Source organism: Chamaea fasciata, unplaced genomic scaffold (genome assembly GCF_029207755.1).
Source record: "Chamaea fasciata isolate MVZ Bird 193981 ecotype frontalis unplaced genomic scaffold, bChaFas1.0.hap1 SCAF_10, whole genome shotgun sequence".
NCBI lineage: Eukaryota > Metazoa > Chordata > Aves > Passeriformes > Sylviidae > Chamaea > Chamaea fasciata.
In genome coordinates, this window is record NW_027094095.1 from 20,967,378 (window position 1) to 20,991,278 (window position 23,901).

General features: G+C 36.7%; 1 protein-coding gene across 4 annotated transcripts in view; it reads left to right on the forward strand.

Annotated features, from left to right (window-relative positions):
- ZZZ3 (zinc finger ZZ-type containing 3) overlaps positions 1-23,901 on the forward strand; it is a 56,648-nt gene that overhangs the window by 22,195 nt on the left and 10,552 nt on the right. For 3 of the 4 annotated variants that reach the window (XM_066192614.1, XM_066192616.1, XM_066192617.1), the window contains exons 2-9: positions 2,028-2,181; positions 4,607-6,168; positions 19,285-19,423; positions 20,811-20,958; positions 21,040-21,158; positions 21,457-21,528; positions 21,699-21,800; positions 22,785-22,880. In XM_066192614.1, the coding sequence (XP_066048711.1) occupies positions 4,658-6,168; positions 19,285-19,423; positions 20,811-20,958; positions 21,040-21,158; positions 21,457-21,528; positions 21,699-21,800; positions 22,785-22,880 (2,187 nt within the window). In that variant the 5' untranslated portion in view covers positions 2,028-2,181; positions 4,607-4,657. The remainder of the gene's footprint in view (positions 1-2,027; positions 2,182-4,606; positions 6,169-19,284; positions 19,424-20,810; positions 20,959-21,039; positions 21,159-21,456; positions 21,529-21,698; positions 21,801-22,784; positions 22,881-23,901) is intronic. The other variant, XM_066192618.1, reaches the window with a different exon arrangement.

The following is a 23,901-nucleotide window of genomic DNA, read 5'->3' on the forward strand; positions in this document are numbered from 1 at the left end:
CGAAGATGTGGTTGTTCTAGGTGAAGAATGTCACTGTAATTGCTTATGCAATGTAAAGGGATAATAGTTAATTTTCAAGACAGTTTTTCCAAGGAAACTTCTGGGAAAAAACTGTATAATTGTTAAGCCCTTGTGAATGTTATTTTCTAGGTTTTAAGCGTAATTAAGGTGCCCTCATTTCACTGTATCCTGATTAAAGTTTCCTGTTTTTTTGAACTGTGATTTTCTCCTCCATCCCTGGAAACTGCTACCACACAAAAAATTCTGACTAAGTAGAACTTTTTTTACCCACCTTGGTTTCTTCTCTTTGATATTTACACAATCTTTTTGCTGTGTCTAAAACGCTTCAGCTGTCCCCAAAGGCAAATAGATACAGCAGGGGTTGTGTCTTTCCTGCTGTGAGTAAAATAGGCTTGTTTTGGGCAAAAGAAAATCAGGAGAGATGAGGTGTACAAATCTGACAAAATACTGACATTACTATTCCAACCATTCCTGAAACAACTTTTCATATGTTCTTTACTTAGGACTTGTAATTAAAAATTACGAAATTAGGACACCTTCTGATTGGCTCGCTGTTACATTTTGTTTAAATGTTTTGTTTAAATGGTTTTTTGTTTAAATGTATTTTGTATTTTTACTAAAGTTACTGAGCTAGTATTTTTATTGGGTATGTTGTTCTTTTGCAAAACTTGGTCAAACTGTCATACTTTTGGTGTCTCCAGATGCGTCAGTTAAAGGGATCTTTAGGAAGGGCAACGATACGGATTAAGAGCAACATGTTTTCGAGTGGTTGTCTTTGCCTTCTTGTTCTTCTGTTCTTTGTTTGTCTTATTATGATGGTTGTTCTCTGCTGTTTGGTAAATTGAGAAATCCCACTGAATAAATGAAACCTGATTTGATTTAGTTATCTCCATAATAGAATTTATGATACTTCATGTAGCATCACTGTAGAAACATCTTCTGCTACTGAATTTCACTGCAATTAGACATAATTAATCTCTTCTTCTCTTATGTGGCTCAGTATGTATTTTGAATTGGCAACCTAATGGTGAATTAATTTTCTGTTCTTACCAGTATGAAATCCTAACTAAGTTGAAAGTAAAGACAATTTCCAGTAATCTAAATATAAAAACTGTGTAGAATGAAGAATGTGGGGGAGCCTGTCAGCTCTTGTTTTAGATCATGAAGTTTAGATCATTCGTCAAGATGAAAATAAGGTCACTTGTATGAAATCGGTAGAATATGAAGAAAGCTTCAATAACCACTGTTCTTTAGTGAATTATGGTGCCTTCCTAGTACTAGATGTTCTTAAACTAAATGTGATTGCTGGTGTGTTTTTTCAAGTAGCAACTTGGTCACTGGCACAGATGCCCAATTGGAGACGACTGAAAGCATTGTGTGACTTTTGGATCTGTAGATGTATTTTGTCTTTCAGTATCCAAAATATTTCACTTCCACTACAAACAAGGTGCTAAGCATTGTTTCCCTTAGATGAAGAATAGGTCTAATGTGAACTCTAGAACGCATTTTAGTCCCATTGTATAGATGAAGGTTATTCAGGGATTTGGAGCCATTGTGAGTTTAGAGGTCTGCTCAGTTAATTAAAATCAAACAGTTTTTCACTGTGTATCTAATTATAAAATACATTTGACAGTGCATTTCATAATTCATTAGTCGTAGTAATACTTTTCACTCCTTGTTTTCTTGTGTCTCTTCAAATACCTTCTGAAATTTGAACCCTCTAACATGACTCCTGCCAATTCATTTGCTTGCACATTAAGCGTGTGACACAGTGAATCGCTTAGAAACTACCAGGAAAGAAAAGTTTTAGATTTGAAACCTACGTTAGCATTTCACATACTTAATTACTTAATAGCATATTGATTTTTCTTTCAGTAGGGCACTTTTAAAATGGATAATTTCTTCTTTAAAAAGCTTTTACTCTTTATATGTCCTGTTGCATTCTTCTTCATTTTCAGTGTGGTAATTTAAATGTTTTATTGATATCTTTGTCTTTTTCTTAACAGTTTCCAAAATCTGGTTAATGTGATGGCATAAGCTGGTAAAGCATTTGGATTACATGATGGATATCAGCAATGGTGATTGATAGTTTTTGAGTGGTACAGTAAGAGTCTGCTGTATGAAATGCCAGACGTTTACGTTTCTTCTAGTTTTGCAATGGTAAGTTTTCTTACATTTGTTCTAAGGAAATAATAACTATTTATCTTGTCATGTAGGATGTATTTCTTTAAGAAGGTACCATATCTGCAAATCAGTAAAGACTTCTCTCTTACATATGATTTCTAAAGTCTGTTGAGGTCAGCAGTAATTACTAACCAAAGTATACATTTGAATTTGGTTTAGGTTATTTTATTGGTATTGATTTGAAATGTCAATTACTCACCCCTAATGTGTGCTAGCTTTAATTAGAACAACCTAGGAGAAGTGGAATATGTAAATAAATTCTCTATTTCATGTTTGGGTTCAACCCCAAATGAGATCACTCTCCAGATGGTATTGAGGTTGTGTGCAAAGAGGGAGAGTATGCAGGCAAGTTTATCCATGTGGAAAATAGGTGTAAAAACCAGTATAGAAAGCACATAGTGTTTTACTCTCTTCAATCAGCTGCTGATGTTTGACCATTTCCTCCCTGACATATTTATATTTTCTCTTAAGGCAGAGTGTGTTGGAGAGCTCACACTTATTTAATTTTATGTGGACAGAATGAAAGTTAGCACTGCAGCATCTCTTTAGATGTATTTTCAGGAATACAAACATTGCACCTTTCCAGGCATTCATCTAAGGCAGCAGGAATACTAACAAACAGGAGAGCTGTAGTAGCACAAATAAATCACGGTTTTGAGAACACATGAAATTTTTACTTTATAATTGTCTTTTTCTTCATTGCACAAAATGGTGTGCTGTCATACACAGTTGTGTATAGAGCTATACCACATGTACACAAAATTATGTGTTTTCTTCTACAGTTTTGTCCAGAACTACACCAAGCAAATCTGTTAGGATACAGTGCTTTCCTTAAGAAATACTGCTTGCATTGTGAATTCCAAAACACACAACACAGTGCATTTGAGTAATTGTTAAATAGAATTGTGTTGGATGAGAGTGGACTTGTCTTGTCCCATTCTCTTTCCTGTTCTAGGACCATCTGACACTTAAATAGTAGATTTGGGAGAATTTATGAATTTATGTTGGTTTTTTTCCCCCCTTCTTTGCTGAAAATAAAAAACAATGCTTGAAACAATTTTCTCCGTTTATTCTTTTCAGCATTTCTAAGTAATGTGTGAAAGGTTTGACTCCATATTTAAAATTTGTAGTCTTCACGTCACATGACAGTTGAATGGGTTTGTATAATCTGGAATTTAGGTAGATGAAAAAGGGCAGGTGTGCCATTATGCCCAAATATGAATCTATTCATTAGGGAGGCTATTATGGCAGATCTGTGGTGATATGGAGGTTGACACATTAAACTGTTAATGATTAAATGAATAGAAGGGTAAGAACTGAGTTCTCTTTAAAATTATTTTGAGATACTGGGCAGGTCAAGTCCTCCTACATTTCACCCTGCAGTGTGAAATAAGGGGCACTCTGAAATGGGATGTTTTAAACTTATCTTTGAGTCTGAATTTACTTAAATCTGATGTGAATGATGATTCATCTCACCAGGTGAGAGGGAAAAAGCCTTCCAGTATCTCAGAGGAGATTCCTGATAGAGCCAGGCTTTTGTTGTCATAAGTGATACAGAAGTAGGAGAGGCCCCACCTGGGTATAAGAAAAAATATTTTTGCTTTAAGGACTGGAACAGGTTGCCCAGAGAAGTTGTGGAATATCTGTACTCAGTTTTTTTCAAGACTCAGCTGGATAATGTTCCATGTAACTAAATCTGAATTTAGGCCTCACGTTCATTTGAATGGGAGGTTGGATAGGATTGCCTCCCAAAGGCCTTTCCAGCTGGGGTGATTTTATGATTCTGATTCAGAAATTTTGTTTTGTTTCATTTTTACTAATACTAACTGTAAGTATTTTTTAGTAGTGTGCTTCATTTTCTTTTAATTCCCTGCTAAATTAGAATTGCAGTTCTGTTTTGTTATTTATGAGAGATTTGTTTTTTCTTTAAGCAACAACTGAGTAAGCAAATGGAATTTTAATGGTTTGCTTCTTAGTCTGTGAAACCACGTAACTGGAAACTGTGGGATATTAAGAATGCGATCTCATACCTTTTACTTGATCAGACAAATTTAAATAATAATACATTGTAACATATTTACAATACATAAAAATAGCGTGTTTTAGTAACTAGAGCCTAACTGGGACATTCCAGCCTTATATAAGGCATAAACATGAGCAACGCTCTCACAAGTACTAAAGCCAGAACAACCACAAATACCAAGTCAGCTACTTTGTAGCTGAGATGGTATAATTTATTGCACTAAAGAAATACCATGGGAAGAAGCAGTATGAATACATTGAATGGGCTTATTCACTTTTACACTGGTATGTTTGTGACAATGCATTCTTCAGATTTGCTCTGTCTCCAGGTGGTTTTTAAATATTTTTTCTGACTGTTTTGTTTGCATTTTTTCCAAAGGTTTCCCAGTGAGTGGATCATGATGAACATACTATAGGGACTTGCCATAGTATGGCTGCTTCTCGATCTACTCGTGTTACAAGATCTACAGTGGGTTTAAATGGTTTGGATGAAAATTTTTGTGGTAGAACATTAAGGAACCGGAGTATTGCTCATCCGGAGGAAGTCTCATCCCATCCTCAAATCCGATCCAGGTCACCAAAGAAGAGGCCAGAGTCTGTGCAAACCCAGAAGGGCAGCAACGGTGGCAGAGCTACTGACTTGAAACAGCAGAGTGCTCGGGAGTCATGGGTGAGCCCTAGAAAGAGAGGGCTGTCCACTTCGGAGAAAGATAATGGTGATAAGCAAACTGTGGAAAACAGTGAAAAAAAACAAGCAGAACCTGTTTCACCAGTTCTGAAAAGAATTAAACGCTGTCTTCGTTCAGAGGCTCCCAACAGTTCTGAGGAAGACTTGCCCACTAAGGCAGAGAAGGAGCCATTGGAGCATAAGAGCTTAGTGTCGGACAATGATGCAGCCTCCACGGGGACTAAACGAGCTTGTCGATGTCTTATATTGGATGATTGTGAGAAAAGGGAAGTTAAAAAGGTGAATGTCTGTGCAGAAGGGTTTAATAATTCTGCAGTAGTTGAAGAGGTTGCAGGTTATCAGACTGTCAATGGAGTTGGTGAGAGAGACTCAAATTCTCTTAACTGTGATGACTGTCAGCTTGATGGGAACGCTAAGCCAAACAGTGCTGGTTCCCGGACGCCCAAGGACAAAACAGTAGCAGAAAATGGAAACTCATTAGCCCATTCTTCGTTGTTGCTTAATAGCAGCAAAGAGGACAGTGTTGTAGACCATTATGTGCCTTGCACAAACTCTCAAGAACAGGTAAAGTTAGAGGACCACAAAACAATAAACGACTGCTTGCCTGAGGAGCGTGCTAATCAGGCATTTGAGCCAGCTACAGGGTCCTTTTCTGAAATCCAGTCATCTTTGTTAAGGGATTCAGAGGAGGAGGTGGATGTTGTAGGAGATAGCAGTGCCTCTAAGGAACAGTGTGCTGAAAACACCAATAGCAACCTGAATACTCACCATGACAGTGCATCAATCTCAGGTGAACCTGAACCACATTCTTCGGTGCTGAACTGTGTTTCAGCTCAGATGACAAATATGTTGGAACTTCAAGAACACAGATACACGCTGAGAACTTCACCACGAAGGGCTGCCCCTGCCAGAAGTAGCCCTACTAAAAATAACTCTCCTTGTAGAGAAAATGGACAGGTTGAGGAAAATACTCTTAGTCCTACTGAAAAGAATGTACCTATAGGTATTAATAATATCAATGGATCTCCTAAAAAGTCTGAAGAAATCAAACAGAATGAAAAAGAGAGAAGTAGTAATACAGGGGATCATGGGAGTGATGGACTAAGGAAGCCACTTTCTGAGTCTAGGCTTGTTGCTGGATACGTACCACCTGCCAAAGAGAGTGCCAACATCCACACTGCAGAGGAGGATGAGGAAGAGCCTGATGTGTATTACTTTGAATCAGATCATGTGGCATTGAAACACAACAAAGAGTATGTGTAACTATGGTAACCATGAATTCTGCTTTTGTTTCTTACCAAAATATATTATTATTATTACAAAAATTATTAAGTATTTAATGTACTTCCACAAAAATTTAAGTGCTTTATAATTTTCATACTCTTCGGTCTTCATTTTTCTTGTTTCTACCTCAGACAAAATTAAACTCTATTCAATATGCAGTATGGTACAGCAATGTGGTTTATACATGTCTAGCAATCAGGATTCTTGAGCCAGAATTTGGGTTTTTTGAGTTTCTTCTTCAGATTTTTGTTTCTTTAAAAATGCATCTGTTATTTATTTTCCCTTAAAAACTAGCTGAAAGGAAAACCAAGGGAATTATAACCTTTAATTAGATGTCACTCGTTAATCAGCATATGCAATGGACACTGCATATACGGCTTACACAATTATCATTCTGCTGTACATAAAAGTTAAAGTTAGATACTTTTTTCATAGTGTCATGGGAAAGAACTCAGCTTTACTGTGTTCAGGAAGATGAATTGATCAAATGCAGCAACTTTATCCATAGTAAATTATGTCTACATTGCTATTTATATTAATTACATGTAAATATAGGATTTATTATTGTTGTTATTATAATTATTACTATGGTCTGAGTTGTTTTTATGTTTATCATCTGAATGTCTGTAAGTGGAACTGTGGTAACTATTCTTCGTGGTAAATGTGCAAGAGATGTTTAAAACAAAAGGGCAATTCACTGAAGGAAGTTAACATGGAGAAAATTTGTCTTCAAGTAGTCGATCAGGACACGGTTTTTTATTTCACAGTGTTTGTAATGCTGTTTTGACTCCTGTGTTTTGCTGTTTAGTAGGTGTTCTGTATTTTGTTGTGAGTTCTGAAAGGCCAAGTGCAGATGATCTTCAGTTTGCTTCATATGAAGGGTTGCAGCATTGGTAGTAGTTCAGTGTAAATGTAGTAAATGTTCACAGCACGGTTACTGTGAACATGGGGCACAAGGCACAGATGATTGTTTAATCCAGTATGACTGGATTTTTGATATTAGAGTTGCATTGTTTATATTGTGAAATTTTGTTCAGTACTGGACATGGATGAATCATTTTAATCAGAGAATTTTGAATTCGAGCATGAGTTAGACAAGCTGTGATTTCAAAATAATGATCAAATGTTTGCAGCTTCAGCCATCAGTCCAAAGTGGACACCTTTCCCAGTAGGTAGAAAAAAAATTACAAATGGGGAAAATGGACTGTTACCTTCTGACTCTCTTAGGATGATTTTGGATCTGTATGTTGTATGACTCATTAGCAATGTGGTGTGATTCGGGGGTTGTATTTATTAGGAAAAAATACTGTAAAAAAAACAGTAGTTTTTTCTATTCTTAAACACAGATCTAAATTGTCCTTGGAAATTTCAGGTGTGTGCCCTAGTGTTAGCTTTTGAACATACACAGTTCTGAAGAAATGGGTGGCTGTTGTTCAGAGTGGCAGCCTGTTTGTGAGACCTTGTTGGGGAGCTTTTGAACTTGCAAGCAGGAGTTGGTAGCTTGCTACTAACTTGTTGCCTGAATGCAGAATTCCAAAAGAAGTGCTTATTGGTTTTATTATGTCTTATATTTCTACTTTCCCAAAGGGAAGCATGTTGCTGGGGGGAGGGAGTATCTTTTCTTCATTTCAAAAGACCTTGATAGAACTGGAAAAATACAGACCATTCTTTTTTGTTGTTTACATTTATAAGAAAATAGGTCTGGTGTATTGATGATTCTGCATGGTAACAGGATCCTTCTAAAGAACCTAAGTCAATATTGTGACATATGAGTGCAGTTGTCGTTTATCCAGAATTTCATACTTCAAGAGTAAATCAAGTGCAGTACACTGTATCCTCTATCCAGTTTTAAAAGTAGCAAAGTTCATTAGAGGATACTCTTAATTCATATGAAACAGTTTCTGAATAGTGTCTTAATTATACCCTTATTTAATCTCATTTGGTACTTACTTTCCAAAGTGTTAAACTGAAAAAATAAAAAAAAACCAAAAACCTGCCAGTTTATTTGAAATGTATTCCCTGATTGGTCATATGTAAAGAATTCCAGGGTTCCCATGCTATTAATGTACGTCTAGCAGGAGGTAAAGGATACTCACTTTGCTTGTGGTAGTTCTGGCTAAGCCAGGTGTTTTTCTGTTCTGCATATCACTGCTTCAAATGGTACAGTTTTGTTTTTCTGTCCTTCATCAGTTTGGGATTATTATGGGGGATGTTTTTCTCTGGTTTGTGTTTCTGTTCTCTTTTAAAAGCCAGTTCAGTGAGACAGCATCTTGGCTAGGTTGAGGAGGCAGATTTCTCCAAGAAGGCATTAGTATAGTTCTTTGGATTGTTCCACAGCAGAAAAAAAATACATTCCTCTGTGTCAGAGAAGCAATTTTATATGGCTGTAAACTGATATTATTTCTTGTTACGTTACACAGCTTGGTGACATACACATTCACACAGTTGATTTTTACTCTCCAAGAAGTTGTTGTGACGTTGATAAAATATGGATATACCAAAACCTTTAAGAGCTGTTGATAAAACTTGCTATAAGAAAAAAATGTAAATTGACATATTTCTATATGAATTTTATTGCTTTTTGAATTTTAACATGCTTAAACAATATTCATATATTACTATTTCTGTGAAAACTGGATGATACAATAGGAAAAATAACTATCACAGGTTAAGGAATATTATTATTCAGAGAGAAGGCTGAAATGATGGATGTTCTTTATTAAAATAGATCTGTCCTACAAAGACGGAGATGAGATCTCTAAGCAGAAATTTTATCATAATACAACATTTTTGTAGACAATAACAGACTGATCTGGGGGTTTTGTATAGTTGTGAAGTGTTGTTAATGTTTTCTGTTGCTACACACATAATTGGAATTTTTGTGTATTGTAACTGCTCTCAGAATAGTATGGTTTGGTGTATATTGAAGAAATTTGCTTCTGTGTTCTAGCTCAGAAACATTTGCATTTTCTCCTGAGATACTTTCATCAAGACTGAACTTCTTGATTTAAAACTTCCTACACTGCTGAATTTTATCTTCCGTGCTTAGTATTTTGCATATGTCTTTCCTCAGGCATTTCTCATATTTTTTGCTGTATCTTTTTATGCTGTAATTCTATCTCATATTGCAACAGCTTACTTTAATTTTCTGTCTGGTACAGCATTTTGCTCTCAGTACTTTTTGCCTTTGCCCAGTGCTTCATTTAGTGCCCTTTTTTGGTTTTGTGTGGTGTTTGTTTTGTTGGTTTTTTTGGGGTTTTGTTTGGGTTTTTTCGGGGGGGGGGGGGGGGGGGGAGGGGGTTGGTTTTTGGTTTTTTTCTTCTTCTTTCTCCTCTCTATTTCCTTTGGAGATTTGCAGTGTTTGGCAGGTATTAGCTTGCACGAAGGGACAGTCCTTGTTTGACTCTTAGTCCTGGCTTCTAGATGAAAATGTGGTTGAGGATTGAGGTTTCACATGCATGTAGTGCATTACAGGATGCATTTCTAGACCCTATAAACTGCAGTTGGCTTTACAGGAACCATTTAGACCTGGAGGCAAGATCACTGAAATAGAAGCTTTATGCACAAGCAGTTTCCTACAGGCATTTAATTCTACGAATTTGGGCCTTGTTCGGTGAATAGGTATCTTCATGTATCTTTATTACTTGATAATACTTAAAATTATAACAGCTGCACTGGCATTTAAAGTGAAGAATATATCACCAATGTAAAAGAATTGATGAAGTGTGTACAATTTTAGTGAAGAAAAAGAGAAGTTAACAATAACAGAAAACCAAGCATAAATACCATGTGTATTAGATTACAATGTGATTTAATTCATTCTTTGTTTCACAAAACTGATGTGGCATACAGTGATATTTTTCTTAAATTACCTATTAAGGTAACACTAAAACATAAAAAGTCAGTGTTTTTACAGAGAGTAGTTTCTATTGTCTGGTAGATTGGTCTGTTTTCTAAGTAACCAAAACCAAGATTTGCTTTAAGTAAAATCATGTAGAAGTTGGATGCTGCAGGTAGTTGATCCACAGAATAGAAATACAATGGAAATCAATTAGAAATTGTAACATGACTTTCTGATTAACCTTAGTTTGCTTTTGCAGGTAATTGTGTTATTAAAATGTGACACTATAACAGGCATGCAGCCACATTTATTTATGAAATCCTTGTATTTTACTACAGCTTAAAATATGAAGCATTTTAAGAATTTTTTACTGCCAGCATTACTGTTTTATCATGTTCTGTAATAATTTCTGTCTATAAATACTTGTCAAAGGAAAAGTTACGTGACGCAAATTTTTTGCGGCACTAAAGATTAAGGTTTAGTTAAGAATACTGTAATAATGGAGTCATATTTTATAATTATGTAAACTGTTCAGTAAAGACTAGAGCCCTTACTTTGCAAGAGATAATGCCTTGGGCATGTGCTGCATCAGCTTTTTGCTCCCTAGGAATGAGCACACTCTGGGAGCCATTAAATGTCAGGTGCATTTATCACATTGGATTTTCTTCCCTGAGCAGGGGCATCTTGCTGCCAACCCCAGCATCATGCCAGTGAACAGCACCAGCAAACTCAGTGCAGTCCCCACTTAAATGGTGCAGCCTGTGGAAAGTAAAGCTTGATTTCTTTTGGATTTTTGTCCTTTACCCCTTAAATTCGTTTCCGATTTGCCTGCCTTTCTTTTTCTGCCTGCATCTATGTTCTCACTTCCAAGAGTCGTCTGTTGCAGCAATCCACTCCTGGAAGAGTTTGAACTCTCCAGTGCAGAGATGTTTCCCTTGGTTGCCTTGATGTAGTACCTCTGGATATGTGGGCTGAGAGATTGATGGAGGAAGGTCACAAGTAACAGTTGAATTCTGCTTGCCTGTCTCTTGTAGTGACAGTAGTTACGGTCTCACCTCCTTTTCCAGCTGCCAGTTTTTGAAGAATACATAAAAGTTCACTTTGTCTTTCCAATTTCTTTTGTCAACATGTGCCAAAAATCATGGAGGGAAAAAATACACAAATATTTAAAAAAAAAAAAAAATCCAACCACAAGCAACAAGAAACCTGTTATTCTAATACGAAAAAAAGAAAAAGTGGAAAATTGTTTTTCAGCTTGTTCATTTGGAAGTGCTTACCATTTCTATGGATGCTCATTAGCAAATTCATCTAAACTGGAAAATTAAGGATCATTAAATACTAAAAATGATTTTGAGGTGTGGGAAATACCAATTGGAAAAAAAAAAAAACAAACCATGAAATGCCATCGGAATCATGGTCCTGATTTAAAAAAAAAAAAAAGAAAAAAAAAAAAAAAAAAAAAAAAAAAGAGCAAGAAAGCCAAGAAAAGATGGGGCAGTAATGTATTGACCCAGCAGAGCTGTGTGGAGAGTAAGGCTCTGGCTGTGGTTTTGGCTGCTGACACAAGGGCACTTAAAAGCAGAAGCAGTAAATTGTGGTTATACCAGTTAATGTCAGTGTAAAGTTGTGTGGTGGAACAAGGAATAAATTAATGTTACCATAATTGCCTGCTTGGTAGGGATCAGTAAAATATTAGTAGTCATAATGATGTCACTGAGAAGACAAGAATGAAGTGACTGCCATTTGCTTTGAGAATGGATTTTCTTGATTTGTCAGTTTTAACTAACCCAAACTTGAAATTGCTTCATTACTAATTTTTTGTTCTGGTCTTTCATGAAGTTTTGGCAGCGTGAACTCATCTTCAGCATGAAGTGCAAAACTGATTAGCAGTATCTTTTAAAAAGGAATTGCACAAGCAGTACAAATTGTACAAGCTTCTTTCAGTCAGCAGGGAGTCCTAATCAATACAGTTGTTCCTTTGGTACAACAATACATGCATTTGAGAGTTAGAAAGGTCCTACTTTTTGGTTTCCTTTATGCTTTGTTCTTGGTAGGAACAGCCAGCTGATTTTTCATTTTTTTGTTATTGCACATCTTTATTTTGCTTTGGATAGCTCTAAGTAAAAATATTGCTGCTGTTTTGTGTAGCAGTCTTTGAAAGTTTTGTGATTCCTAAGCTAAGGACCAGCTGTGTTTGTCCATGGTTTATTATAGTGAGTACTAATGAAAATACATATTTTACTACTTTTCTTCTTTATTTCTAACTTTTGTTCCACTTCTTTAGCCGAAAAATATTGATGAATAATGCTTTGTATTACTGTTAGAACATTCATCCATTCGTGTTTGTAGATCATATTCTTGTAATTCGGTTCTAATATTCAGATATCACTGTAACATATTGAGGGGAATATGTTAACTTGTTCCTATAGCAAGAATATACACCTGAAAAATGGAGTGTCTGTGTGTGTCTTGTTTGGATGAAAGCCTGCAGAAACTAATTGAGAGTGAGTTGAAGGAGTTGAATAATCAGTGCTGACAGCTTTTTCTGCCTGTTTTATCAGAGGATTTCTGTGCAGTTGGGTCAGTTTCAAGGGAACATGGGTCGCTCTTATTTTGTCTGTGGAATAAAACTTCTTCTGAAGGGTTGCTTTCCCCAGCATCTTTCTAGAGAAAAGTATTCAAGTGGGCATGCTGGAGGAATCTCCGTGATATTTTCTCTCAGTAAAGGAATTGAGACCATTCTCATTAGAGATGATGAGAGGGAAGGAGAAAAAGTTGGGGATGTGCTGTCAGTCTGTCTTTCTGTGCAATTTGTGAAGAAAACAATTTCTGTCATTTTCTCATGTCAATCAAGCCTGGAAAATAGAGGAATGACAGGAACCTGTATCTTTTTCCCCACTGAATGTCACTGTCCTGCAGGCAAATGGTTTGGAGTGCCATCAATATCAAAAGGCTGTATTAAACTGGGAGTGGACTGGTGGGTGCTCTTTTGTTCAGAAGACTCAAACAAGTTCTGTGTTTGTTTAGAGGCACAGAGACCTAATTGCTACTAAAAATTCTGAAAAGTTGCTGGAAATGTGGGTATTTGATAAGGGTGCTTTTGTACAGCTAATATTAAATCCTGCTGAGTGTGTTGGACAGCTCTTGACAAGAATGAAGCCTCTAGAAATATGAGTGGGTGTTCTGTTTCTGGGGAAGAGTTAAGAGTTTAGGAGAGAAGGACATCACAAGTTGATAACCAATAAAATACTATTCAGATGGTTGAAACACAAAATCTGAAGCTGTGCAAGTGGAAAGAAAGGTAAAATTTGGATGGAAAATGGTTCTTTTGCATCCAGGTAAATTACTGCAGTAGGATTGGCTTTTTTGCCTTAGGATTTATTGGGTTTTTAAAAACGTGCTTTTTGGATTAGTTCTGTTTTGTTTTAAATAGGTGTGAGGCTGACATTCAGAAGTAGTGCTTTGTGTTCCCTTCCTGGCACAGTAGACTTGAAGAAGCCATTTAATGTGTACTTTAGTTGTTTAATGTATAACACAGAGATGCAGTTTAATTATTTACTTACCTTTGAAATACTTTAAGATGTCTGAAGCATGAATATTAAATATGCAGTGAAAGTACAGTAAATGACAATCTGTGTAAAGAGATTAAGCCAGAATAGAAAGCAGTTTAATAAAGAGTTGCAGAAAAAGCTGGAACTAGATTACCTTGATCATAGTGTCTAAGCATTAGGTAGGTAAAATCGCACCATATGCTGCTTCCTCCAGGCAAAGGTGTTTCTACAAGCCCAGACAGGGGTTGATGTATGTATGCTCTTATTGATTATACCCTTAAACTCTTTTCTGTTTCTGAAGGGAGAACAAAGAAGGCCCATTCTTCATCAGTCTCTTGTGCTTTCTCATTCCTCTCCTGTGCTCCACACGTCCAGCACTGAATTCCAGAATCTTCCAGAGTGCAGTTAGAGATTTTTTTAAATCTAGTTATGCATCAGAATAATTTGCAAGAAACTCTGCAGTGTCAAAATGACTGTATTGTGACACTGGCAAAGATTTCAGGCCAAGCTTAAGAGCTGGGAGCATTTCCTGTTACATCTGAACTCAAGCAAACAAAGCTCAAACAAAAAACCTCACATATTAGAAATGACAGGATTGTGTTTGGTCTGATTTACAGGTTTGTCCAGGGAGCGAATCTCTTTAACTACAGCTCCTTGGGTGACTTGGAAATTCCAAGTGCAATTAATGTTTCCCTTTTCCTACATAATTTTTGGTCTAACAATATGTTTAATACCCAATACCTTCTCATCTTAGCGTACAGTAAGGGAATTTTTTTAATACCTGTTAGTAGACCAAAATCCAGAGTAATGAATGACCTGGATATGGGAGAGCAGGTTGGAATCTGTATTTTGCTGGAGTGCCAGCAGATGGCAATGAAACAAAGACTTGCTCAAATCGTCCCAGTGACTAATAACCAGTTTTGTGTCACAGCTCTTGGAAATACAAAATAACAAGGTTTTTCTGTCTGCACTTTAGCTGTGTTTTATTATGAGACTTCATGTATTATACACCTTCACGTAAAACAGTTGCTACCTGCACAAGAACTAATGAGTATTTCTAAATTATGGTACACATTTTTAGTGTCAGACCCCCCCAGAATTGATGGGACTGTACATTTTAACATACTGTGAACTATATAACTGGAGAAGGGAAGTTAGTTTTGGGAGTGGAAATTGATGACCGCCAGCCGTACAGCATTTTAGAAGTCAAGAGGATAAATCACATCTTTTTAATTAGGCATCAAAGTACATGTCTTTGCAAGGTACTGAGTGATATAAGGCAAGTGTAGCTGCCAGCGTAATTTCAGGTGACTTTGTATATTGATTTTAGTTGATTTTTTTTTTGATTGGTGTGAATGTTATCAACACCCACTTATTTCCACAACTAATTTGATTTAGCTACCTGAAAGTTAAAATCTTCATTTTGTACTATCAATTGCTCACATCACTCATTCAACTATGGCTTAAGGTACAGGATGTTCTTCTCTTCAGGGGAGAGCAAACCTGCAGAAAACATGGAGACACTCTGTGATTGACAGACCCTTGCTGTAAAAGTGAAATTATTTATTTAAAAATGCTGAAATATGTGGCCCCTTTTATAGGTCAGTGCCAAGTCATTTTAGTATAAAAAAATAGAGTTAACTTAAGAAACATGCAGTTACTAAGCCAGATTGATTCCATTTTCTTATAGTTTTTTTCTAAAGGCTGCTGTTAGGTCCTGACATAGAGGAACTAAAATCTGTGATGTGACTCAGAGTACTCTGATTTGGAAATGTAAATGCTTTTAGAATGGAAAGAATGGAGAGGGGAAGCATTTGGAAAGTAGATCTCAGCAAACTGGATCAGAATGGCCATGGGTTTCATTAAGGCAATAGCTGTGCTATTCTCAGGCTTTGTCACAGGCAGGAGGGGAGGCTACTGTGTCCCTAGTCACTATTAGAACAAGATTAATGGAAATTAATTGTGTAAGAACTAATTGCTTATGGCATGACTTCCAGAAATCTGGCTCTGCTCTGTGATAATTACTTCATGGAGCAGTCCAAAAGAGTGGAGTACTTATCACTGCGGAAGAAAAACTGAATCAGCAGGAATTCCTGCTGATCAGTGTCAATCTGTAAGAAGCAGCTTTCCTTTTTTGAGTATCAGTCCCTCAAACCCTCTGCTAATCAAGGTTTTTCAGCAGAAATTCTGAAGCTGTTTCTGTGCTATGCTGAATGATTCAAGTGTTCATTGGGAAGATTCCTGGCAATTAACGTGATCTAAGAACTTGCAAGAGTGTTTCAATACTGGGATTGTGGAAACAGAATTACATTCTCTGGCGTGAAAGTTTTCCTGCAGAGAAAACTGCTTTGGGTTTTGTATGTGCTCTCAAGTTGCTGTTTAGCACTGAGGGAAGTGTAACTTCAGTCAGGGGAAGGGACCTGTCTGTGAGTTTGCTCAAGAGTGTGTTTGGTTTTGGCAAAGGATGTGGGATAATTTTCCTTGGTAATTCCTGAGCGATCATTCAGAGAAGATGGTGCAGCTGTAGCTGGATGATGTAGAGGTGGTTGCTCTTTGAGTGCCTGGTTGAAGGACTGAGCTGGTTTTGCAGCAGATTAATGAGGTACATTCACTTTTATTAGACTTTTTCAATTTTGAAGAATTTTAACACAACTGCAGGAGGCAGTTTGGATCTGGAAAGATAGAGAGTCGAATTGTTAGCCACTTTTTAAAATTGTCTTGGAAATTATTCATTCACATGATCTCTTGCATAATGCAGCAGGAGCATTACGGTAGCATTTGAGACTAAGAGGCCAGAATTGACAGAGGCTTCAAGAAAGGGCTCAGTGTGTGTGTGTTACGTAGCTTGCTGCTTTTTCAGAGAAATACTTGGCTTTATTACAGTCATGTAGGGCCAGAGAGCCTGTGCAAACCTGTGGAAATAGTTTGAAACGTAAAAGAACATTTGCAGACATACAGCTCACTAAAAGGTCCTGTTGAAGTTGTAAGGGATGTGCTGTGTTTTGAGGAGAATGCAGTTCTGCAGCAGGTACCAGAATATGGTAACTATTTCAGGACTAGTATTTTTAATTTTTTTTCCCAGGCAATGAATGATCCCAAAATCCCCATTTTTGTGTATTTCAGTACTTCTGATACTCACTTGATAAAACTGCAGTCTTATTCTGGGGCTTCAGATTATATTATTTCATAAAAACTGAATATGGAAGTTAGAGTAAATGGCTCCAAGTTCATCTGTATCTTAGCAGAGGTATGAAAAAGTGCTGGGAAACCTTTTAGTCTGAACCCCTTTTCTCCAATTATAATGCTAGTCTGTAGCCACAGGTCGATCAGTATCCTGTGACATGTTTTTTGAATGATCCTGACGTTCTTGTAATTTTACTTAATTCCCTGAAGACCACTTCAGTGAGGTCACGTGAATGTTTTAATGAGGGAAGTAACTGAAGTTGAATATTCTTGGGTTTGTTTTATTTTTCCCCAAATGTAAATTCATCTCTTTCCATTTAGACTAAATTATTTAAGACTACCTCATTAAGATGATTTCTTTCTCCCTTTGCATATGTGAATCATCATTAAATTACTGCTTCATTTAAATCCCCAACATTTGGTTGCTTTTTACTTTTATGTATTTACATGTTTTAAATGAAATTATTACTTTTTTCAATTTCATTTAAAAAATCAATTGCTTAAATACAATTTGAATAAATGAAGTAAAATGGCTCAAGAAAAAAAAATGTTAAATACCTGCCTTTTTCTTAGATGCAAATTTGTGCACGGTTACTGTGGCTGTGTTAACACAAGTCTGGGCACCTGCTGATGGAAGCAGGCTTTTTGTTGTCCAGGGTAAATCCTCTCCCCAGGTATCCTTAAGCTCTTCTGTGTTGTTCCAGCTGCATCTCCATGAGGGCGTTGGCATTGTGCCTGTTTGATTTCGCAGAGCCTGCAGGGCTCAGAGTGCTGCCAGCCCCTGAGCTCACCTGTGCTGTGAGCAGGTCTGAGTGAAGATCTTCATCCACAGCCGACGGCTCCTGTGAGCCTGCGACAGCCTGAGCTGTGCTGTTGTCTCAGGCCAGGCCTGATCTGCTGTCACTAAGCTGTTGCTGGAGTTAGTTTTTCACCTGCTGAAGAGCCGCCACATTAATTATCTCGCTTTATGCAGAGTTATTTTGATTAGAAGAAGTTGGAGTACTTTTCCACTAGTGAAAATATTCAGTAGTGTTCAATATTAATGGCTTATTAAACAAGCATTTTAGGTCTTGGTTCCATGAAACCTGAATATGTGCAGACAAATGTACATAGTAATAAATTCATATCAGGAGCTTGTCCTATTGTTTTTAAACAAGCTCAGTATTTTAGTTTCAGACTTCAGAATGTATAGCTATATTTTATGTTTTTAAATGTTACATTTGAGTGGAAAGAAAATTACTTTTTCTCATGGAGAGGCAGCAGTGTAATCTCCAGGAAGAAATTTAAATATTTGAAGGTACAAAGCCTGTATTTTGCCTTAAGACTGTTTACTTCCGTCCACTTAAAGCCTTACCCAATTATTAGTGCAGTCAATTGAACAACTTGAATTACCTCAGTAACCTCTGGATCTTTTCTGTAGTGCACATGGAATTCATTGTGCCAGGCTTCTCTTTATTTTAGCAATAAGGGAACAGAAAGAAAATTTACTGAAATACTGCAGTAGTGAACAGCTTTTACCTGATTTTAGCATGTGTATTTTGTGCTGAACTAAACTACAGTTGTAATATTAAATGTCAGAAAACATTGTCATGAAAAAAATTAATACATAATAATTTGCAACAACGGGGGCCATGTAGCTATGGGATTTCAGAAACTGAAGTGGGCAACTGTAACTTTAAAGCTAATAAAAGGTAATAAATGTAGTTAACTGTTTTTTAAAGGCTGTGTTAAAATGTCATATGACTTCCTGAGTCTGAGCTAGCTTTATGAAAAGCAGTTTGGAAAGCACATGTTACTGTGTGTAGGCATGACAGTCCCACCAGTGACGCTCGAGTGTGTCGGTTAAATAGACACTCCAAATTGCGTGTGAGTCTGGGGTGGCACACTTGAGGGAACGCTGGCATTTTCCTTCAGCTTCTTTGTTCCTAGGGGAATCTGGTTTGAATTTATTTTGCAAATTACTTCTTCCTGTGTTTGTTGTTACATTTCAAAAATTATTCTCACGTTCTGCTCTAAAGTGGGGCTTATACAAAATGGTGTGTTTCTAAACCATTCCTGTCCAGTGTTTGGATGGTGGAGTGAAATGTTAAAATTCTGTGGTAGCCACTTTTATTGGGGTAGAGGGAAGCTGCTGTTGAAGTGGAAGAGAAATTAGCTCATTTTGTTTGTGGTATTTTTAACGTTGTAAGCAAAGCCTGTTGGTTACAGCTATTGAGAATATGAATATAGATTGTCCCTGATACCATATTGTTTCAGCTACTATAGAATTGATGTTTAAAGGAAACCACTGGAGAGTTAAATACATTTTCCCTTATGGGTTTATATAAATTCACATAGTCCTAAAATAAATTTAATATATTTTCACTATAATTCAGTAAAAATGTTTATGAAATGGTTCAGATAAGCTATGAAATCTGGAAGGTTCTGGTAGATAACCATGGCTAGTGTTTAGGTGGGGGGTGTCACTTTTAAAGGCAAATGCAGTGAGATGTTTTCCTTTGTCTCTGTAGTTATCAGAGACTGTTACAGACGATTGCTGTACTCGAGGCTCAACGTACTCAAGCAGTTCAAGACCTTGAAAGTTTAGGCAGACACCAGAGAGAAGCACTGAAAGATCCTATTGGATTTGTGGAAAGACTCCAGAAGAAGGTATTTCTGTGGACTTTTCCTAAGTCTTACTTGGAATTTTTTTTTAATTACTAGTAATTCAGCATCTATAGAAATTGAAGAATAGATATATATACTTGCATAAAAAGTATGAGCTTAAAATCTTTTCACTGCTGAGCAAAACTAGCTCTTTGCTTTCTTACTAGATCTGTAAGACATAGGTCTTCAATGATTTTATCAGATATGCTTCCTTTCCTTTTTTTTTTGGTATGTAGAAATGTAATTGTTAAATTTCTAATTACAGTCTAGGTATTTTAAGACAGCTTGAAGTCTACAGATGACTGGAAGTATGAGATCAAAAAATTCTAATCTTTCTCATTTGAGAAATGAAAGGTTGTGCTTTGAGTGAATTTGGTAGGATATGTTTAAAGAGCAGGAAATGTCTATACTCCAAACCCAAAGTGAACACTAGAAAACATACCTGAGTTACACATCGCAGAATAGAATATTGTCTGATAGAGGAGAATCCATTTCTATAAGGAAACATTTTCTTTTCAAGCTTTAAAAAACCCTGTAGTAATGGGAGTACTGAAAAAGTGTTTTCAGCTTGAATCCTCTATCACTGCAATATCTACCACTGGCAAACACAGTTACCTTCTAGTGTGATAGCAACATGTATTTCAGTGTAGAGTGGAGTTATGCTTCTCTTTTCCTAGGTTTGTAGACATCTGGGTCACATGTAAGCCCCTTGGTTTCAGTAGTTGTCTTTCTTTTAAGTTTTGAGATGAGTTAGTAGGATGCATGATGTAAGAGTGTTGCATTTGATAGTCATTTTATGGGGAAATACTAATGACCATTTGAAGTACTCTGGTGCGTTTTTGTCCAAAAAGGACCAAAGGAGTGATAGTCTTGCAGTGGACCTTTAAATAACGAGGTGAGCTTTGTAACAGCAAAAGCTGTTGCAAAAGACAGCAAGATCAGTGCAAAACAGGCATAGATTTCTCTGATGGGAGGAGTTGAGGTATCAGGTGATGAAACTCTGAATCTTTTGAGTTCCTGGGTTAAGAAAGGTACACATCCTGAGCTAATGGTGTGTTTAATAAAGGATAGTCAGAAACAGGTTATTGAAGTGTCAAACACCTGATTTCAGCTGTGAAATGCACACTTGAAAGTTTTATGCTCAATAAGCCATCATTGACCGTGCCGCTGCATATTCTGTATGCACTGTTGTGTATAATTCTTGAAAGATCTCACCTTGTCTTTAAAAAAGCTGTGCTGCATGGCACTTCAGAAATTCTGGTTTTCCATTCTTCTGTCAAATAAAAAGCAGCATTGGGTTTTGGAGCATCTCAGTATTTGTAGGTTTTGGCTTGGATATAAAGGGATTGCATTAAATACTGCTTTTTACTTTTTGTTCTTATTTTTTCAGGTTGATATGGGTCTTCCATTTCCTCAGAGAGTTGTTCAGCTCCCTGAGATTGCCTGGGACCAATACACCACTAGCCTTGGAAACTTTGAGAGAGAATTCAAGAACCGAAAACGTAACAGTAGGAGAGTGAAGCTGATTTTTGACAAAGGTAAAAGAAAGTGGGCATATGTTACAAGAAAGAAATGACCACTGTGGAAGTTCAATAATTCTTCCTTTGTGTTGCTTACAGTAGGTATTCCTGCAAGACCAAAAAGTCCTTTGGATCCCAAGAAGGATGGAGAGTCTGTTTCATACTCTGTCTTGCCTTTAAGTGATGGTCCAGAAGGTTCCACAAACAGTCGTCCGCAGGTAGTTGTTCAAAAGGAAGGAAAAAAATTACAATTTAGTAATTTTGAAATTTCTTTTTCTCTTTCAAGTATGGAATGTGAATATTTTAACTGTTATTTCAAATGTTCCTGTTGGTGATGACATGCCATTCCTGTACTCAAATCCCAGAACTAAACTTCAGTTTAGGCAAATTCTGTTTTGAAGTCTCATGCTTTGGTTTGGTTTTGGTTTGGTTAAAGTAGGAAGAGGGTTCAAATCAATTATCCTACCTACAGTTTGTCTAAACACATATTCCCTTTTATGTCCTGTATTTGAGCAGATGATACGAGGGCGACTTTGTGATGAGACCAAACCTGAAACTTTTAACCAGCTGTGGACTGTGGAGGAACAGGTAACAGGAAACTTCAATTTTGTACCTGTGGCAACAAACATGGGCATAAAAGCAAATTGTGTAATAAGGTTTATAGCACTTGGGAGATCAGAATCACATGTATTTAGATATTTGACAACTCATTCCTGTACTAGGAAAAATGTATTTATTCCTTGTTGCTGTTGATTTAGAAAAAGCTTGAGCAATTGCTTTTGAAGTATCCTCCAGAGGAGGTAGAGTCCCGACGGTGGCAGAAGATAGCAGATGAACTGGGAAATAGGACAGCAAAGCAGGTAACATGTAAAACATTTTGAGAAGTAATCCCTTATCTTCACTTTATTTTTTTTTTAATATCAGTAAAGAAAATTCATTGTATTTTCAGTAATCACTTTGTCTTAAGAATGTAACACCAGGGCCTGCATTTCACCAATAACGACGTGACTTTTACACTAGATCTCAAACACAGAATGTTAAATGTGTCCCAAAGCCCATGGCAAGGTTGCCAAACCTAATTGTTCATTAGATCATGACAGCATGAATTTAATTGTATACAGCAACTGTAGTGACACCAACTGTGCTCAGACTGAGTTACACTGTGGTGCCGAATTTCCTGCACCTCAGTACTGCACAATGGGCAGACATGTATCACAGACTGAGGAAGGACACCGATGAAGAGACACCAAGTACTTCTGCATCTGACTTGTTGGAAATTTTCCCCTAAAATGACAGAATTTCTTCATTTTGACCAGAAATAAAAAATGTTGAAGTTCTGTGTTTACGGCATTTTAATTTCTTTTATTTCATTTGTATGCTTTCAGATAAAAATATAATTAAGTACTTCAGTATACTGGGTTACCTCATTTCTGCTCATATCTATATTTCTCCACATCTCAAAAAATAGACAGGCTTACCTATTTCATCGATGGAGACCTACTTTCTGTATGCTAACTATGGATAACGTATCTGGCATTGTTAAGAATGAGTTTAGCTGCAGCAGGAAGCAAACTACTAAAGTTCTTTCTTGCATAGTTTTTGCAAGATCTTCTGCGTATGTTTAAAAAACGGTAAATTTTTCTCTGAAAGCTGTCAAAGCATCTGGAAATAGTACAAATGCAGCACTGCAAGATAAGTACCAGTTGGAGTAGTCACAAAGTAGAATCCACAGAATTTCTTTTCCTGATATTCTGAACCAACATAGAAATCCTGGCAAAACTTTGGAGTGAAGACCAGTTATATTTCATTTGACGTTGATTTGTTGCATGTTGTTTTTTTTCTAGGTTGCCAGTAGAGTGCAGAAATATTTTATTAAACTGACTAAAGCTGGTATTCCAGTTCCAGGAAGAACACCAAACTTATATTTATATTCCAAAAAGGTGAGACAGTATTACAGAATCCTGTGTTTCTGTTTGCATTTGTGTGCAAGTTGAGTTGGAATCATTAATACTTTTAATAGATTTATTAAGTTACTTAATGAAGTAATCCTTTTCTTGTGCCAGTAGCACTGTGGAGTGAATTGGATGTTAATTCTGGTTTCACATTGACAGCTCTTGGGGACGTGAAGTGCTCAGATTGCAGGCTGAACTGGCGGGGTAGAATGATGGTCTTGGGGTACTTCTTCCTCATTTGTAAGTTTACTATAACTGATCAGGAAGTGATAATGAAAACCCTGTTGGAAGAAGATAAGGAGCCCTATAATTCATATTGTACAGTAATCTTCTAATTAATAAAACCATAGAAAATGATGTACACCTGAGCATGCCAGTTTAGTTCTAGGATAGGCTTAAGACTGAAATGTCCATTAAAATACGGTGCTTTTCTGATCTTGGAATGGATGAGAAAAAAGAAAATGATCCCAAAAAATCTTAATTTACAAAAGCAAAGACTATATTTCTGTGCAGATCAGTGACATATTTTGATTTAAATAATCTTTAAGGTGCTCTTGGGTACTAATAAGTCCCGTAGACAGTGAAAGAGGACAGTCTCAGTTTTCATAGGGATTCTATTGGGTTTGGCAGGTTTTTTTTTTCCTCAGTATTTACAAAACTTCTTCAAAACCCCTTACAGTGGCATTTTGTGGAGTAACATTACTGGTTTGCATCCAGGTGTCCATGATGTTTTCTGATAAACAATAGAGTAAACTTTCCATTGATTCTACAAAAAGGCAGACTTGACAATTTCTTTGAAAGGCTGGAAACAAAAGTTACTGTCCATGGGTTGATACAAAGATCTACCACAGTTTGTGTGTAATGATTTAAAGTATTACACCCCCTTAGTTGTCTCCTGGTATTTTCTGAAGTTGCTGCAAACAATAAGTGCTTGTATTGGAACCTTTCCAGTTTGCCATCCATCATGGTAATACCTTTACTTCCACCAGGCTTTTAATCTACTATTGTG